Here is a 17,500-nt window from a genome sequence, read left to right as displayed (position 1 = left end):
TCAAATTTAAATATTATATACTTGTTATTAGGGTTCATAGATTTAAAAAATAAATAATAAATAATAAACGAATTTATGATAAAGAAATATTTGGTGTCTGTTGTCACTGAGAATACAACGCAGCCAGCAGAAGCAAGTGGGTAGTTTAATGGTTTGGTGCCATTGAATCAGATCAAATTCCAAACTTTTTCAATTTTTAAATTCTTCCACCCTCACTCACGTTCTTTTCTGTTTTTCTTGTATTCCAAAACCCTAACCTTCTCTCACCTTCTTCTCTTTTTGTGCTTCCTTCCATTCCAATTACTAAACCTAATCATTGGCCCTTGGATTCGCAATTTCGGTTCAAAAACCCGAACTTTACACGAATTAGCTGATACGCACTACTCAGTTGCTCCTAATTTTAATTCCAATCGGTGAAAATTGTTAATTTCTCACTATGAAGGAAGGTAAATCCGCTAAGCTGAATCATCAACAGCAGCACCAGAATGGTCACCTTTCACCTTCTAAATTCGCTAAATTGTTTGATCCTGAAGCTTCATGGGACAAGGTTTGTACTTCAATTCTTTCATTGACGATCTTTTGTATTTGTTGGTTTTGCTTTCTTTCCCCCCTTTCAGCTTGTGTAGATCCATTCCTAGTCCCAGTTTAGATTTTTCCATGTAATTGGCTTAAAATAAAGGACTAATTTTGTATATAGTAAAGTGAAATAATTTACCTACTGAAAAATTGGTCTAAACAAGGATAATATGTTCACACATTATTTAACAATTAATAGAGTCCTTGGTTAACAACCACATTGAATCTTCTTTTATCATACTCTTTTATGTAGTTGAGTTGATCTCATCATGTTAACAGCATGTTTTGTTTTCTGTAGGATCAATTGGGAGACGTGTTGCACTGGATTAGACAAGTCATTGGCCTTGTATGTGGATTAATTTGGGGTGCCATACCTTTGGTTGGAGGAATATGGTTTATCCTGTAAGTTTTTTCCTCCCTCCATTTGTGTGTCCATCTTGTATTTACCATTGAATTTGTATATTCAGTTGCGAAATTGTATAAGTGAATTCATGAATTGTGATTGCTCTGTGCCTGCCAATGCATAAATCTTGAAACATCTTATCTGAAAAAAAACATACTACTGATAAAATTTTATTGAGAATGTATGATCATGATTATATAGTTTAGGATTAGGTTCAATCTCCAACATTTACATGTCAAGGAAGTACATACTGGAGAAAAGGAGATATGAGCGGATGAGATCCTACCATTTATTAATTGATTATGGAGAACATTGAAAGTGAATAACCTTGTAGAGTTGAGACTAGTCTAGGGCACAAGAGTTTTGACCTATTAAAACATCAAAAGTTATTGAGATTTGCATAAATTAAGCTCAATGATGGATCATGGATGCTATTCATATTGATATGTGGCTGTTACTCTAAATAAGAAGATGGCCACTTGGGAAATTGCCCATGTTTATTGTTCACAGCAGCAGCAAGATAAAGTCTATAAATAAGGAGGTTGCTGCTTAGGAAATAGTTGCCCTGTTGTTGATGTTATGTCAATACTTTCTTTTCATTTTATTAATTCAATGTACTATTAATTGTAAATTTTCTATTATACTTTTAACATCTAAAAGAATTAAAACATCGTATCTGATTCATGGGACCATTCCTTCCCATCTAGTGTAACAAGGTTTAGTATATGTTAACTCCTAGAAAAAATCTAGTATTCTGTTGAAATAAATTCAATAATGAGGCAAGATACAAAGATCTTCAAGCTTTTGCAGCCGAAATCATCATTGATATTTTATACAATCATGTATAATATATTATATGCTCATGTAGCAGAAGATTTGATGACTTTTTTAAACTTACTTATGTGAAAGTTTACAGGCTTGATTCTGACAATGTTATATGACTGAATTAAATTATCTTTCGTTTCTGTTATTTCTGAGGCTTGATTTATATTATTAAATCTATCATTGCACTTTTATGTGATTTACAGTATGATGTGATCTTCCGATTAACACTATTTACAAAAAAAATATTTTATGTTGATGCTATGTTTTTTATTTTGTTGCAGTTTCTTAGTGTTGTCAACTTCGTTCATATATGGCTATTATGCAATAATATTGAAGGTTGATGAGGAAGAGTTTGGTGGCCATGGAGCCCTCCTCCAAGAGGGGCTTTTTGCATCTACAACCCTTTTCCTGGTAATTTACTATGTCTGTCATTGTTCTGTCAAGAGTAACAAAATTATACCTAACAAAAAGAACAGAGATCTTTTACAGTTCGGTAATATATAATCTGACTTTGCATTTAACATTTGTGCAGCTTTCCTGGACTTTAGTTTACAGTTTGGCACACTTCTGATTGTTTGGGCATTGGAATATTTGCGAATATCTCCAACACGGCTAAGAGATTTTACTTGATTACATGACTGCCGGTAGTTGCACACAAAAATGAGGAACATCTTTTGTATCGCAGTTATTTGCTTTACTTGAGTGTAGAATGTTACTGATTTTTGCAGATTATGAACATTAGCTTCTGCTTTCCATGGTGAATAGCTGTTTCTTCTATTAATTTATAATGACACCTCTTGTTGCAGCGAATTTTGGATTGCAGAACACAAAACTGTGTTTGTTGAACTGTGAAATAAGTTACTTACCACGAAATTCTGAAGGACCATTTATCCTTGGTGTAACATTAGCATTAGTGTAGAGGTTTTTTTTTTTAATCCAAGTTTTCCAGTTTTTCAATTTTGGAAAGGAATGAAGATATAAGTTCAAAATAATAACAGTAATGTTTAATCCTAGCAAGCCATGTACTTATTCCTCTGAGATAAGTTTGTATGACATAGATCATCTCATCATTAAGGTGTAAAATCTTGCTATGGCCTGGCATAACCCTTTTTTAAGGTTAAAAAATGACTTAATAAGTACTATAGGCTAATTGGTTGCACTTAGCCTAAATGAATTCTCACTAAATCGTTCATTTTGTTTGTAAAACAAATTTCATAGATTACTCTTGTTCCAATTTGAGGGGTTTATTACTTTCTATTTTCATGAACCATTTTTACACATAAAGGTAAAACTCAAATGTAGTCAACTTAATGTGAAGTTGATAATTGAAAACCGTTGATAACTGAAAGTCGTTAGATGATTTGACTAATTTGACTAAATTTTCATCTAACGACTCTCAGCTATTAACTTCACGTGAAGCTATTAACTTCACGTGAAGTCAACTGCACCTGAATTTTTACCTTACATACATCGTGATCAATTATAATGACCAATTTGATCAGAAATTTTGGTGGTTGCAAACTGATTAGGTATTTTAAATTTTAAAATTGTTGGAGAACACTTCGTCTTTTGGATAAATAACGAAATAATTAGATACTAGAAAGGATATTTATTCTCTGTTTTATCTATTTTCTGTTTTGCTTTAGGGCGTACTCGAAATAAAATCAGGTAGATGGATACAAATGATAAGAATTATAAATTTACAGAACCAATAAAAATTATAACCAGCAATTGGCAGCCAGAATCACAAATAAACCCATGATTTTAACAAATAAAGTAGGCATCTAACCCAGCCTCATGAAATTTCATATTAGATCACAAGAGTTCGTACGAAACAAAGAAAATAGAGATCAACCTGTATAAATAGGACTTCAGTTCCTGACTTCCTGCTGTAAATTATTGTCATCAGAATTCAATATTCCTCTAATTCTCTGATATCATAATATCCAGAAGAAAAAGAAAAGAAAAGGAAATTCAATTTTGAAATCTTGCATATAACACTAACACTCAACCAAAACAAAGAAATTAGTTGTCCATCCACTAACATGTCAGCTTCCTTGTCAAAAAAGTAAAAGATGATATTTCAGGCAAAACTTGTTCTAGCCTAAAACTAAATATAGGAAACAAATTGGTTGTAATCTCATCCTTTCTATACACAATCATTGATAAAAAATGATAGCCTGGTGCACAAACATCCCGCGTTAACGCAAGGTCCCAGTAAGGACTACACCCAATGGGTGTAATGTATAGAACCTAACCTGATAATTACATCAATGGCCGTTTCCACAGCTTGAACCCGGTGACCTTGAGGTTATATGGAGACAACTCGATCGTTGCTCCAAGACTCCCCTTCACAATCATTGATCAAAGAAACTCAAAAATGGTGGAAAAAAAGATCATGAGTTGCTTCTGCTATCGAAATCTTCCTCTTGCTGAGACAAGGTAAATCCGCCCATAAACCCATTTTCTGCCTAATCTTGAGACTGATGATGGCTGCAAAAGGATGACGTCAAGTTAAGTGCAGCATCATATTTTGGAGGGTGCAGTCTAGTTTTATGAATTGCATTTTGGAGGAGTGAAAAACAATCTAAACATTGCTAGTTTACTACCTCTACTTTTGTGCGGAATTCTAAGATACTTCCACACACATGACAATTTGCTCTATGTGGTGAGTCGATATTCCTGTCCATTCTCACAAATGCAAATACCTGAAGGAAAATGAATTAACTCAGTGTGGATGAGTTTGGTGAGTGCCTCTAGCCGGATAGAATTTAGAAACATAATAAATTAAGAAAATTTCACATAAGGAATTACCTCTTCTCCACAATTTGGACATGCACCTTTCAATGCCACCAAATCATTCACCCACAGGCCCTGAAGCACCTTAACTGTGAGAAAGGGTGGTTAGAACTTAGTAATATACAAATACATACAGTGACAACACAACATCTGAATGAATATTTTTCTCTGTTTAAAATAATAATAAGAATAAGAATAATTTAAAAAGATCAAAGGAATTAGATCAATTGAACTAAACAGAAGAGCTTGTTATTTTACACAATTTTCAGCATGCAAATTTGAAGATTAAGACTTTAAATGAACAGCAGAAAATAGAAATTAACAAAATCATTTCACCTGAAGCCGAAACAATTGGGTATCCAATTACAAAACATAGCACGATGGATATGCTATTCACCATGGTCAGTTCTAGACCAGATGGTTGGCTATCAAGTGATAATCCCGAACCGAATGCATTCTGATAAGTCATGCCAACAGTGTATAATGTTGGCCCAAGGCATACTAAACTGCCGAATGCAAGGAACATGGTCCATGTGCTTGCCAATGCAAAAACCATAGACAGATCTTCCTGCCCTACAACCACACGTATCAATATTCTAGTGAAGAAAAGCCAAGAAAAAAAAGGCAGATAGAGGCCAAGGCTATCAAACTCTCAAGCTGACTCGTAAGCTTTTAAGAGTATACAAGTTGAGTTCTCTTATTCATGTTTACATAAGCTCTACAAGCTTAGCCGAACTATTGGGGAAAACGCTTGTGAACATTCTAACTACACAAATATCTTGATATACCACTAATTATGTATCAACTAAAAGCAGTCGATAGAAACACATCCCATCACACACAACCCGAACTTTCTCAGAGACACAATGAGCCAAAAAGTGGAAATCACCAACTCTATATGGGGGTGGGGGGAAATTACCTCTGCATCAGCATATGCTGATTGCCTCCTGATGCTGCATCGAGGATACTTGATAACCGATTTTGAACGGTACCATCTCAGCTTTAACTGTTTCCAACATTGATTTCAGTTAAGGATGTTCATATTCTATACAAAAAGAACTTTGTAATTAGTAGTTTAGGAAGCTACCTCCACTCTATCAAACATGTCATCAACTATCAAAGGTTCGCCACTATAATAAGCATCCCGTGCCTATTGAGAAAAGTAGAAGAGTGCATGTCAAAATTGTTTACTTATCACCTATAAATATTGAACCTGCTCCCTTCCATCTAGGGTTGGAAATAGCACAATAATAATTAAAAGAGAAAACAGATCAATAGATGTTAAAAAACGAAACTTTCAAACAAAAAACTGAATTTTAGACAACACGCACTAGGAAATAGAAGAGGATTAGTGTTACTTGAGAATAGAGAGCTTCGAGGGTTTCTTGGTTGGCGGTTTCGAGAGGACCAACGAAGATGCAGGAAGGAGCGGCGGGGCGATGGTCGGAGGTGGCGGAGACACGGTGGATCTTGGAGGAGATCCTGAGGGAGAAGGCGCGGTGGTAGTTGTAGTTCCATGGTTGAAGGTCTAAGAGCGTGGTTGTACTCGCCATATGCTTTGATTTGATTTGGAGAAATTGATTTTACCACAAAAACATAAAGAGAATATGAATGGCCACCATTTTCCCCTCTTCATTTTGCCGCCTTAATATCTCTCTTTCATGGTTCCTATTTCTTTGGACTCAATTAACTATACCTTAGCTTCTCATGTTACATTATGTTATTATTAATCTATGATTTTATAAATTAAATATATATGTATATAATAAATATGACATATTTTAATTAGGATAAGGTATAATTTTTTTAACCTGAAACTTGTGTGAGAATGAAGAGAATATGTCATTTAAGTAAAAATTTGTTAGCAATTTTTTTATATTCACCTAAGAGATGGTGGATTCGAGTTTCTTTATCTTTGGTAAAAAAGGAAAAAGTATAATTTTTTGTCTTTTAAGTTTACTACAAATTTTAAAAATATCTTTGGATTTTATTTTGTTTTAATTTTATTCTAAAAATTTTTAATTTATATTAAATATATTTATAACGACTAATTTTTTAAAAAATTTAGGACAAATTCAGTAAGAATACCACAAGAATAATCTTTAACACAAGTAAATAAAATATAATTGTCATATATTATTGTTGAATTAGTCATAAATTTTTGAAGATTTAGCTACTAGAAATATATTTAATACTGATCAAAATCTTTTATGATAAATTGAAGCAAAATAAAATTTAAGAATATTTTTAAAATTTTTGAAAAAATTTAAAAAATAATATATTCTATCCTTTTAATTAATAGATTTTGAGTCTAAATATTACAAGTAATATTTTTTTATAAATTATTTATAATAAAAATATATTAAAAGATAAAAGTATAAAACTATATACCAAATTTCTCATATTTTGGTTAGTTAACTTGCACAACACATCTCCAAATATTTGTAAGATTTTCATTCCTTAATTCAATTGTAACAAATCTATTGCACGTCATTTTCTCTTGCAAATACATACTAACTCTTTGGTTGTAATATGAGGTAATTCACATATAGAAGGTATAAAATCCTATTTAAACAACTAATTTAATAATTATACACAAAAAATAATATAAATAGAGCATGGATACTCTTATATTGGTCTAAGAGTTAATGCTTTTTATTTTAATTTTGTATAAAATATAATTTTTATCCTTTTAGTATATATATATATATAAATTATTTGTGCACAATTTTATAAGCAAAAAATAGATAATATTAAGAGTATGAATAAATAATATTGAGCTCAGTGACGAGTCACCACAAACCTCGATCCATGATTTTTCACTCAAATCATTTTTATGAGCTCCAAAAGTTTCAATCTTTGGTCATAATTCGTCAAAAGGAGCATGATTGCTGAGGCCCCATCATCTTCCTCCTCTGCCACGGCTCTTAACTTCAAGCCTAGTAACAGCGTTGCTCATGCTCCGGTTGCTCCGCTGGGGGATCATGAAGCTCACCATTTCCAGCCCTTCAAGCGGTGGATCCCGTGGCTGGTTCCGTCGTTCGTGGTGGCCAACGTGGCGTTGTTTATCTTGACAATGTATGTGAATGATTGCCCCAAACATTACGTTGTTGGTGGTTCTTGCTTTGCTCCTTTTCTCGGAAGGTTCTCCTTTCAGCCCCTCAAACAGAACCCTCTTTTTGGTCCTTCTTCATCCACGTGAGTTCTTAGGGGGAAAAAGAATTCATCTTTTATTTTGTTTAGATTGACAATATCTGATCTTCACTATGTTATGATTATAGTTGTAGTTATAGTTAATTACTTAATTTAGTACTACTATTAGGAAAAAGCTCCCAATGTGTCAATTGGATAAATATGTTATTTAAATTTGATAAATGTTTGATATTTTTGGTTAAAAAAGGAGCTGATTTGGTTCCCCCATTTCATAAAAAATTTGGTAGTACTAGGCACTAGCAATACACTTATCATATATTTGTACCCAGAAGTACATGATAGTTAAAAACGGTTAGATGAAATATAACACGCGATCACGTCTTAGTTATCATCTTCATATGAAAATATTGAGTAGCCAAATTGATGGGTGGGATGAAATTTCTTCTTTCAATGTTTCATGATGAATTGCTTACTTGCTTAGTTTATTATATTTGATCTTTGATATTTGATGTTTCTTGGAGTTGTTTCATGTCCTTTTAACAACACTTGTTCCTCAGATTAGAAAAGATGGGTGCCCTCAAAGTGGACAAAGTGGTTCATGGACACCAAGCTTGGCGCCTCTTCTCTTGCATATGGTTACATGGTGGGGTCATCCATTTGCTTGCCAATATGTTGAGCCTAGTTTTCATTGGAATTCGCCTTGAGCAAGAGTTTGGATTCGGTATGAGTCTGGTAGTTAACCTTGCGTATTTTTTCCGTGTGTGAACTTTGCTTGTGAAAGTTATTCTGTTTGACGATTTGTGAACTTAGAAATGTAGAATCATGTATCTATAAGCTTTTATTGATGTATTTTTCTGAATGGTACAGTATGTTAAATTAGCAATTCTTGATTTGAAAATTGAACAAATATTTCTTCTTATGATTAACAATGACAACAAATTTCCATTTTTATGTTGTTTGTTACATAAATTCTCCTTAGCAAACTTAAAAGAGTTGAGTATCTGGAGTGAAATAACTATCTAAACAGTTTTACTTTCACAATTTTGTATTCAAATTTCTACTTTGCGGATCCTTTTGCAGTTCGAATTGGATTGCTGTATGTGATATCCGGGTTTGGAGGGAGTTTACTGTCTGCTCTGTTCATACAGTCGGGAATATCTGTTGGTGCTTCTGGTGCACTATTTGGCTTACTAGGAGGCATGTTATCGGAGCTCTTAACAAATTGGACTATATATGCTAACAAGGTAAAAAAAAGAAAAAGAAATGAACCTGTTAATTATTATGGTGCATTGTTATAAATAATCTAATGTATCTTTGTGCCAAAGGCTGAAAGGCATTTTCATCATTTTTTTCCTTTCCATTTTTCTTGTTTTTTTTGCTGCAGTTTGCTGCTATGGTGACTCTTCTTGTTATCATTGTAATCAATTTGGCTGTTGGCATCCTTCCGCATGTTGACAATTTTGCTCATATTGGAGGCTTTATCTCAGGTTTTCTTCTTGGATTTGTCTTCCTGATTCGGCCTCATTATAAATGGGTTAGCCAAAGAAATTCTCGACCTGGGTCTGCACGCCCTCCCGCAAACTCTAAGCACAATCCTTATCAGTATGTACTTTGGATTGTGTCTTTCATATTACTTAGCGCCGGGTAAGTTCTCTTTCTTAATGCACCATTTTCTTTCCTTTCCTTTTTCTTATTTTTTTTCTTTTTTTCTATCTTTCTATTTTTCTTTATTGGACATGCAAATATATTTTGTTGCATGTGTCTGAGCTTCCACAGAGCCCAACCCAGCACTTGAGGATGCATTTTTAACTTTTCTATCAGGGGTTTTATCTGTAATGGTATCTGTGAGAGGATACTTATAACCAAGTCGCTAGGCCTTCGCTACTTATCTTTTCTGGAATGGTTTAGGAATAAAGAAGTTTGTTGGAAGAAGGCCCCTATCTGATGTATACTCATGGATTTTTCATGAGCTGATATGCATGGGGTGTTATCTTTAAGTTGATTTGTCTTTGTTTTAGTTTTTGACAAATCCTTTTTCTTCTTTTTCCTAGTTTTTCAACTTCCTAATAATCTGAAAGTTGGATAATTGACAGATTGATTACTGGGCTGGTTTTGCTCCTTAGAGGGGTTAACTTGAATGATCACTGCTCTTGGTGTCATTACTTAAGTTGTGTCCCCACCGCAAAATGGAGCTGCAAACCTCGAGAAGTATATTGTGAAGTGAGTAATGCTTATACTCCTTTTGTGCGTATGCTTTTTTTTTTTAATATGCATAGCTTCCTAGCATGTCTGCACCAATGATAGATGCAATGAATAATGTGACAGTGTGCAAAGAAAATTGAGTTTAGAACATATCATTAGAGTATATTATAGCCAAACTATTTCAACCATTAAAGGAAACTGCTATACCATTTTATTCTTTTCTCACAGTTGATTTTGAGTACTAACATTCCCTATGGCCATGTTGCAGTCGACACGAATCGGAACCCAACTTAACATGATATGCTTGAGCAACGGGAGAAATCACATGTTTACAGTGCCGAAGAGCAGCTCAGTTCAGGCTCAATTGCTTTGTTCTCAACTTTGTAGTTGATAGTTGGTGCAACACTCATTAAACGAACTTGTGTATATGTTATGATTCATTCTTGCTTGTGCAGAAAAGTGTCTGTATTAGCAATGATGATTGTTAACAATGGATGTTGTCTCCACCATATCACGAATGTATTCTTTGTCCGTGATATTACCATCTCCCAGTTATGAATATGTTCTATTATTCATTTATTGGGAGATGGAATGTGTGGAATTTGTACTTCATGAAAGAAAAATAACACACAAGAAAAGAGGAAATGCTGTCCAAAGGACAAAAATGTATTTCTCTAGATTTAGTCAAGGATCTTAATATGGATCACACATCAATTTTCATCATAATGCTTAGTCACTGCAATGGAAGTTATTAATAAAAGTGAAGGATGCGAAATATACAAGCTTAATTGTTTTTCATTTCATTACTTGCCAATGGTGCCTATTGTTGATTGTTCACATTTAATTCCCTTGGAAAATTCAGTTTTGCCAACAAGGCAGGCCTTCAAATCAGTGGCTGGACATGAATTGGCCCTCAAATTTAAAGCTCCATCAGTGTGATGGAACTTAAGGCATTATAGTGTTACTTATTTAGGCAGATTTAGCAGTTGTGAATTCACTGAAGCATTAGTAGCATCCTAGTACTAAAGCTTGGGGAGAAGTTTGACATTGCAAGAAACATCTAATAGCAGCAAAAAACTCTTGCCATGGCCAACTTGTAGCAGCAGCACCTGGTTCATGCCCTGATTAATGAAATGTAATCATTGTTTCACCAGCTTGCTGAAACACAACAATGTATTCTTGTTAATGATGGAGTTGAAGTTCTTCCTAAAGGAGGATAGTGAGAGTTAGATGTTCATGAGCACTTTCAATTATGCAAGTCTTAAGGTGTTATTCATTCTCATTACACAAATTTTTGCATACATTTAACAGCTACTGGAAGAAAGACAGAAAGTTTTCACCAACACATACTATTTATGCATATTCTGATTCTGATTTGTACCAAATGTTTCTAGTAATAATTGAGTGCATCCACAAGTCTTGGGAATATAAGAGGAACATCAATGCTAGCAAGGTAGATAGATGGTAAATGCTTATCACAACCCTGCCCCCTATTACCTCTCTGATGGACAAATTAAAGAGTTGTCATCACTGGCAGATGACAAGTCCTAACTCATGCATCTGACACTTGTTGGCACTTTATATGCTCACATTATAGGATTGGAAAATGGGACTACTGGTTTTATGGAGTACTATTATTTTTAAATGGAATTGATTTGAGTGTAATGTACTAGAATGAGACTTGAGGGTAATTTACTCTAAATCTATATTCTCAAATTTCACTCATAGGCTCAGGTATTACACCAAATTTATATTATATCTAAATTTTTAATCATTATTTATATCTTATATATAAAATTGACACAATTTTTAATTGTTTGCGTATAGTATTAGTATGAGATTATAATAGAATAAATTTTAAATTATAATATAAAAAAATTTCAAATGTTTCTAAAACACCGGCATTTTAAAAATATTTGAAATTCTTCTTATAGTATATAATAACTTAATATAAATATAAATACAAATAGTAATTTCTGCCTAAAGAATTGGTAAGATTAAAGTACTGTTTTTATCCCCCAACGTTTGGGATAAGTCCTATTTATGTCTGTAATATTTAAATCGTCATATTTGTATCTTTAATATTTGTAAAAGTGATTCAATGTTATCATGCCGTCAATTACACATCATGAGCTTTAGTTGGAATTCTGAAAAAAAAATTCTTGAAATTAGAATACAAATGTTTGGGATAGAATCAATAATCCACTCAAGATAATAGTTGATCAAAAGTTGAAACTAATATAAGCAACATTCACATAATTCACTTTTTCATGAATATAAATGAACCTGAACACAAATAGTGGGTACAATATTAAAATCGAACACATTCAAGTGAGACCTAATTGAGAATGAATACATTTAAGTGAAAAAATTAAAAAATATAATCTGATTTGTTAGTATAATTAACGTAAGATAATATTGAATCATTTTTATAAACTTTAGGGATACAAATAAGACGATTTAAATAATAAGGATACAAATAGAACTTACGCCAAAGGTTGAGGAAAAATATATTTACTCAATTGGTAAAGATGAAAGAGCAGTAAACATGGTCTTGATTAGTGCAATGGACACTAGAAGAGGACAGCTTTTGACTATTTTGATGGACATTTGCTTGCTTCAGAAAACTCCTATTTGATGAGTAAAGTTTTGTCTGTTATTTTTTAGACATGCAGAATCCTCGGTCCGTTGACATAGGATATGTAAAGTACATTAAACCAACAATACAGTAAAATGGTCCAAGTAGGCGTGGCTTTTTATAACTACATTCATTTCATGGCATCATCATAAGTTTTCAATATTATGGTTCTTCTTCTACATAAAGGGTAGTAAAGTAGACTGATCCACCATTGGTGTTGATTAGATTTATAATAATATCATTAATTAATATGGCAATTCATTCATGATTATTACAATTGCCACGGCAACAACTCCAATCATTAGCTGATATTTCAAGTTGCAAACTGAATAACTGTATGGTGCATGTACTGTAAGAATTTAAATTCTCTTAATGATATGATTTAATTATTAATTAAGATTATTTAACTAAGGCAACCATTTAATAAAATGTGACTTTACTCATCAATCATGATGTCCTCCCACAATATATACATTATAACAAATTATTGTACGTATATTATTTATGTTCATGTCTGAACAATTTTCACTCTTTGTCCTTCTTCAAAAATGTTTTTCTGAAGTATAAATTAAAAAATGGTAAAGTAAAAATATGAGAGTTCAATGCAATCATCATTTATAATGTGTGAATTTAATTTAATAATTATTAAACTCTTAATTGTTTTTTTTTTCACTTTATTAATTTCTTCAGATGAACTTCGTCTATTTTTCTTAATAGGACTGTGAGTGTCTACAATAATTCCAACGGGATGATAATGTATAAAGCGAAGAAAGCATGAATTATTCTGTTAGTTTATCAAGGAATGAATTAGTGTGTACATATATATGGCTGACAAAGTTGTCCCTCTTTTAAACAAACAAAAATTATTATGTGGAAAAGTATGTAAAGTTGTTTATATATGTTAGAGATATAATCATTTTATCTCTTCCTATTAGCGTAAGTTTTTTGAATGAGTGGTTTTATGACATTGTATCAGAGTTCTATGTCCAAAAAATCTTGAGCTCAATCCAAATAAAAGAAGAAAAAAAGACCTATGCACAAATTAAACAAATCCAAAAGAAGCTCTTGTTTGAGGAAGAGTATTAGAGATATAATTATTCATATTGACTCTTTCTATCGGCTTAAGTTTTTTTTTTTTTGCACCAGGGTATCCATCAGGCCGGAAGCCCAATAACTAATCCCTCGGATACTGCAGAGGCACACAAAGTGGGCGACCCTCCCAAGCAAGTAAGCTCCATTCCCATCTTCCAGTGAGTATCGAACCCGGGAGAGATGGTTAAGGGACACAGACTCTCATCCATATTGCACATAGATTATTTTTTTATATAATTTGTTTTTAAATTTTTTCTAATGTTCATCACCTATTTATTTTAGCAGCATTTGTTGTTTTTAACTTATAAGCATATTGTAGTTTTAGTTTAAAAGATTTCTAGCTAACTCGCATACTCTTTCACCTAATTAGATACAATTCATCTCATTCTCAATTCAAAATCTAACTAACTGGAGAATGAGAAAGGGCTCTTTAAATTTTTCAGTCTCATTGGTTTTTAGATACGAGTTATATACATTTCATTCAATAATTAAAAAAAACGCCGAATTGATATTTTATGTAAAGAAAAAAACAAAAGAAGAAGATAGCTAAAATATAAATGGCAAATTGGACATGCTATAATAATAATAATCTTGTGTAGAACAAACATGAATTTGTGTGCTAGAAACTCAAAAACTGGCTGGCTGAGAATGACATTGAGACTGACATTTGACTCAAATCCAATGAATTTCTTGTTTGATGAGAGGCCATATTATTATTCTCGGGCCATAGCCTGCCCTCAGTTTTCGACTAATTATGGCACATTCATGGCCTCATTTCACATGGAGGGAATATCATAGACAGTGATGGGAATTGGAATGGGAATATAATGAATTTAATTCATCAAACTAAACATATATTAATGGGGCCATACCATCTTGTGGGAAATCACCATTTTTTTAATGTCATCTTTATAATTTAATTTTGATGTACTCTCGGTATAAATTAATTTTATATCCAACTACGTAATATCACAACATTAAAAATAACTATATTTTATATTGATCACGTGAATAATCATCCAAAAGAACATATGTAATTACATTACTGATGCATCAAAATTAAATTCACCTTTATACACAATAATAAACACTTTAAGAATTGAGTGTGAAATAAACTTAAATAGACAAAGTAACAAATCTTATTGTTCCTTCTAACACAAGCAAATTAGATTGTGCATGATCTTCATTCACTATTTTAGCTTTTTAGGGACCTCACTCCTTGTTTAAGCTTCCTTATTATAATTATATATATATGTGCAAGTTACAACTACTCCAACTACATTTTTCCCATCATGAAATTGGCATGTCCCATGAGTATGTGAAATGTTTCAACTAACTCATTACATTACCAATTTAGAGAAAAAGTGTCCAAGCCCATTAGTATATATATAATGCATGCATGTGTTTTTCAACAACCAAATATATCAAAATCTAAATTATATAAATGCTTCATATGCTGCAATAATCAAGCATAAATTGGCGGGAAACCATGCACACCATATACCTAATAAACCGTCGTATTAGATAAGAGTTTGGACCCATGTATGTCATTAATAAAACAATGATTCATTAGTTCCTTTTCCACAACCACAAGAATACTTATATATGTATGTGGAGAAATACTTAGTGCTTTTGCTTTTTTGAAACTTCTTAGTAATGATATTGTTTCAGCTCTTCTACCCGGTAAATGAATTTGATTTAACTTGCTATCTGTATGTAAATATTAATTACAAATAGATTAAGTGCTTGTTTGAGCGTTATTATTTTGTTTAAAAAAAATTTTAATAAAAAATATTTTTTTTATTTTTTAGTGTGTTTGACAAATTTCTAGTAATAAAAATAAAAGTACTAGAAAAATAAAAAAAGTATCTTTTTGAGAAGTTGTAATTTATATCTTTTTTTAAAAGATATTTTTTTCTTTAAAAAAATATTTTTCATGTAATAAATAAACAAAAAAGTATTTTTATATTGTTATACCCAAACATAATTGATAGATAAAAAAAAAATTTTGCATGAAATATTCAAATATAAAATTACTCAAAAAAAAATTTCTTAAAAATTCATCCAAACAAGCCCTAAAATATGTTAACTTATGTAGCGCTACAAATTAAAATATATTCTCACTTGCTTTTGAAAAAAAAAATATTTTCGTAGATACTAAAAATGACACAAAATGGTAAAAATATGGCCTGGTATTTTGCATGAATATAGTCTAAAAAATAATTTGCCAAACATATTCTAGTATATTCACCTATCACAATTCTGTCCAACATATTCACGCATATTTAGAACTCGTCGGAACAAATTGACATTTTATAAACTTAAAAAAAATTACGATTTGTCCAAATGTTCTTTAAATTTTTAATTCGCCCCATATTTTAAAAAAACACAAACAAACCCCATCCCTCCCCTCCCTCTTTCTGAAATCATACAAATTTCTCTTATCTACAAAATTTTTGGACTGTTTCATCTTTTATTTTTTAATTTTAAAACAAAAAATAAAAATAAACATAAAAATAGGTTGTGTAAAGTGGAAGTGAGTGTCAAAATAGAAATGACAACGGTCAATAGACATTTGTAGGTAGGGTGTTTGTAGTGCGGTTTGGATCGGTTTTGAGTAAAAAACTCATCCGATCTGAACATTAATTTTATTTGCGGTACAGTTTGGATTAGATGTTTTTAAAAAAATTCGATCCGATCCGATCCAATTTCAAGCGGTTTGGATTGGATTGGATTTGCGGTTTATAAATTAAAAAAAATTAAATACATATAACAAGTCTCAACATCAAATTTTAAGGGCAATCTACCTAATTAAATAAATTTTGTGAATTGTTTACCTAAATACACAAAAGAGAAACCTCTTACGTACATGTGCAATTTCAATTTTATGTAAACTGTGGGAGCTAACCACGATTTCTAGTTTGTATATAAACCGTTGGAGGCTATAAGGTTTTATGGTTGGAAAAGATTAGGCATAATCCGTGGCTACCTACCACGGATTATGAAGGAAAAACTAAGGCATAAACCGTGGTTGCTTTCCACGGTTTATGAAGAGTAGGACTTGAACGAAAACCCCCATAGGTTCCCATGGTTTACATGCAAAGTATAAAGGGATAAGTATTATTTTGGTCCCTCACGTTGAGGGTTGGAATCGAACCCGTCCCTGGTGTATATTTTGATTTAAAATCATCCTTAACGTATTTTTTTATATTAAAATCGTCCTTTTTAAAAAAAAAATAATTTTATTCCAAAAATACCCCTTATTTTAATAATAAAAAATTTATTAAAAAAAAAAGAAAAGAACACGTTGCGTCGCCGGAAGAAAGAAGAAAGGAGACCCTGCGACGGCACCCCTCCTCCGACGCAGCTTGACGGCGACCCTGTGGCAGCTGACAGTGATGGATCTGGCAGCACAGGCGGCGATGGGCGGAGCAGTTCCCTCCTTCGCAGTCCTCTCTCACCTCAGTCCTGGTTCGCAGAAGAGATGGCTTCTCGGACAGCAGCAGCGGTGGTTTTTCATCTGCTTCTTCAGCTTCTTCCTCTGCTGCATCTGCTTCTGCAGTTTCTTCTTCTGCATCTGCTTCTGCTTGAATGCATCTTCTTCTTCTGCATCTGCTTCTGCTTGAGTTTCTATTTCTGATTCCATAACTATCTCTGTTTCTACATTTGTGATTGCCTCTGTTTTTTATTTTGATTTGTTATTTTTTGATTTGGTTGTTGAATTTGTTGAATTTGGATTGATTTTGGGTTGATTTGTTGAATTTTTTATTTCTGAATTTATTGGGGGGAAGGGAAAAGGTTGGAGGGGGACG

General features: G+C 32.5%; 3 protein-coding genes across 4 annotated transcripts; 2 read left to right on the top strand and 1 right to left on the bottom strand.

Moving 5' to 3' along the window:
* The first annotated feature begins 90 nt into the window (after nt 1–90).
* Nucleotides 91–2,677, top strand: LOC107476840 (uncharacterized). The gene is made up of 4 exons (XM_016096762.3): nt 91–547; nt 875–978; nt 2,086–2,215; nt 2,337–2,677. The coding sequence occupies exons 1-4, from the start codon at nt 437–439 to the stop codon at nt 2,373–2,375; spliced, it is 384 nt and encodes a 127-aa protein (XP_015952248.1). The 5' UTR covers nt 91–436; the 3' UTR covers nt 2,376–2,677.
* A 360-nt stretch (nt 2,678–3,037) lies between these two features.
* Nucleotides 3,038–6,256, bottom strand: LOC107476839 (PGR5-like protein 1A, chloroplastic). Of its 2 annotated transcripts, none has more exons than XM_021137282.2 (7): nt 5,935–6,256; nt 5,691–5,753; nt 5,523–5,609; nt 4,940–5,171; nt 4,619–4,692; nt 4,414–4,512; nt 3,038–4,297 (listed from the first exon to the last, which is right to left on the bottom strand). In XM_021137282.2, the coding sequence occupies exons 1-7, from the start codon at nt 6,154–6,156 to the stop codon at nt 4,217–4,219; spliced, it is 858 nt and encodes a 285-aa protein (XP_020992941.1). In that variant the 5' UTR covers nt 6,157–6,256; the 3' UTR covers nt 3,038–4,216. The 2 variants fall into 2 exon arrangements, with proteins under 2 accessions (XP_020992941.1, XP_015952247.1); XM_016096761.3 differs by having other exon boundaries at nt 3,041–4,297; nt 5,962–6,252.
* A 1,132-nt stretch (nt 6,257–7,388) lies between these two features.
* LOC107476838 (RHOMBOID-like protein 1) lies at nt 7,389–10,740 on the top strand. Its single transcript, XM_016096760.3, has 6 exons — nt 7,389–7,801; nt 8,314–8,477; nt 8,837–9,000; nt 9,141–9,400; nt 9,850–9,976; nt 10,227–10,740. Exons 1-6 carry the CDS (start codon nt 7,488–7,490, stop codon nt 10,347–10,349), a joined length of 1,152 nt encoding a protein of 383 aa, XP_015952246.1. The 5' UTR covers nt 7,389–7,487; the 3' UTR covers nt 10,350–10,740.
* The last annotated feature ends 6,760 nt before the right edge of the window (nt 10,741–17,500 follow it).

This window comes from Arachis duranensis, chromosome 3 (genome assembly GCF_000817695.3).
Source record: "Arachis duranensis cultivar V14167 chromosome 3, aradu.V14167.gnm2.J7QH, whole genome shotgun sequence".
Classification (NCBI taxonomy): domain Eukaryota; kingdom Viridiplantae; phylum Streptophyta; class Magnoliopsida; order Fabales; family Fabaceae; genus Arachis; species Arachis duranensis.
The sequence above is the reverse complement of the archived record's forward strand: the minus strand, read 5'-3'. Positions and strand labels throughout refer to the sequence as shown.

What these genes read in the sequence shown, in the direction of transcription:
- LOC107476840 (XM_016096762.3), top strand. Translation starts at nt 437, where the DNA reads ATGAAGGAAGGTAAATCCGCTAAGCTGAATCATCAACAGCAGCACCAG. An exon ending in CTGAAGCTTCATGGGACAAG is followed by an intron (nt 548 to 874) that starts GTTTGTACTTCA and finishes TGTTTTCTGTAG; the next exon opens with GATCAATTGGGAGACGTGTT. An exon ending in GGAGGAATATGGTTTATCCT is followed by an intron (nt 979 to 2,085) that starts GTAAGTTTTTTC and finishes ATTTTGTTGCAG; the next exon opens with TTTCTTAGTGTTGTCAACTT.
- LOC107476839 (XM_021137282.2), bottom strand. Translation starts at nt 6,156, where the DNA reads ATGGCGAGTACAACCACGCTCTTAGACCTTCAACCATGGAACTACAAC. An exon ending in CAGCATATGCTGATGCAGAG is followed by an intron (nt 5,172 to 5,522) that starts GTAATTTCCCCC and finishes GTTGTAGGGCAG; the next exon opens with GAAGATCTGTCTATGGTTTT. An exon ending in CCCAATTGTTTCGGCTTCAG is followed by an intron (nt 4,693 to 4,939) that starts GTGAAATGATTT and finishes CCTTTCTCACAG; the next exon opens with TTAAGGTGCTTCAGGGCCTG.
- LOC107476838 (XM_016096760.3), top strand. Translation starts at nt 7,488, where the DNA reads ATGATTGCTGAGGCCCCATCATCTTCCTCCTCTGCCACGGCTCTTAAC. An exon ending in TTTGGTCCTTCTTCATCCAC is followed by an intron (nt 7,802 to 8,313) that starts GTGAGTTCTTAG and finishes CTTGTTCCTCAG; the next exon opens with ATTAGAAAAGATGGGTGCCC. An exon ending in TTCATATTACTTAGCGCCGG is followed by an intron (nt 9,401 to 9,849) that starts GTAAGTTCTCTT and finishes GATAATTGACAG; the next exon opens with ATTGATTACTGGGCTGGTTT.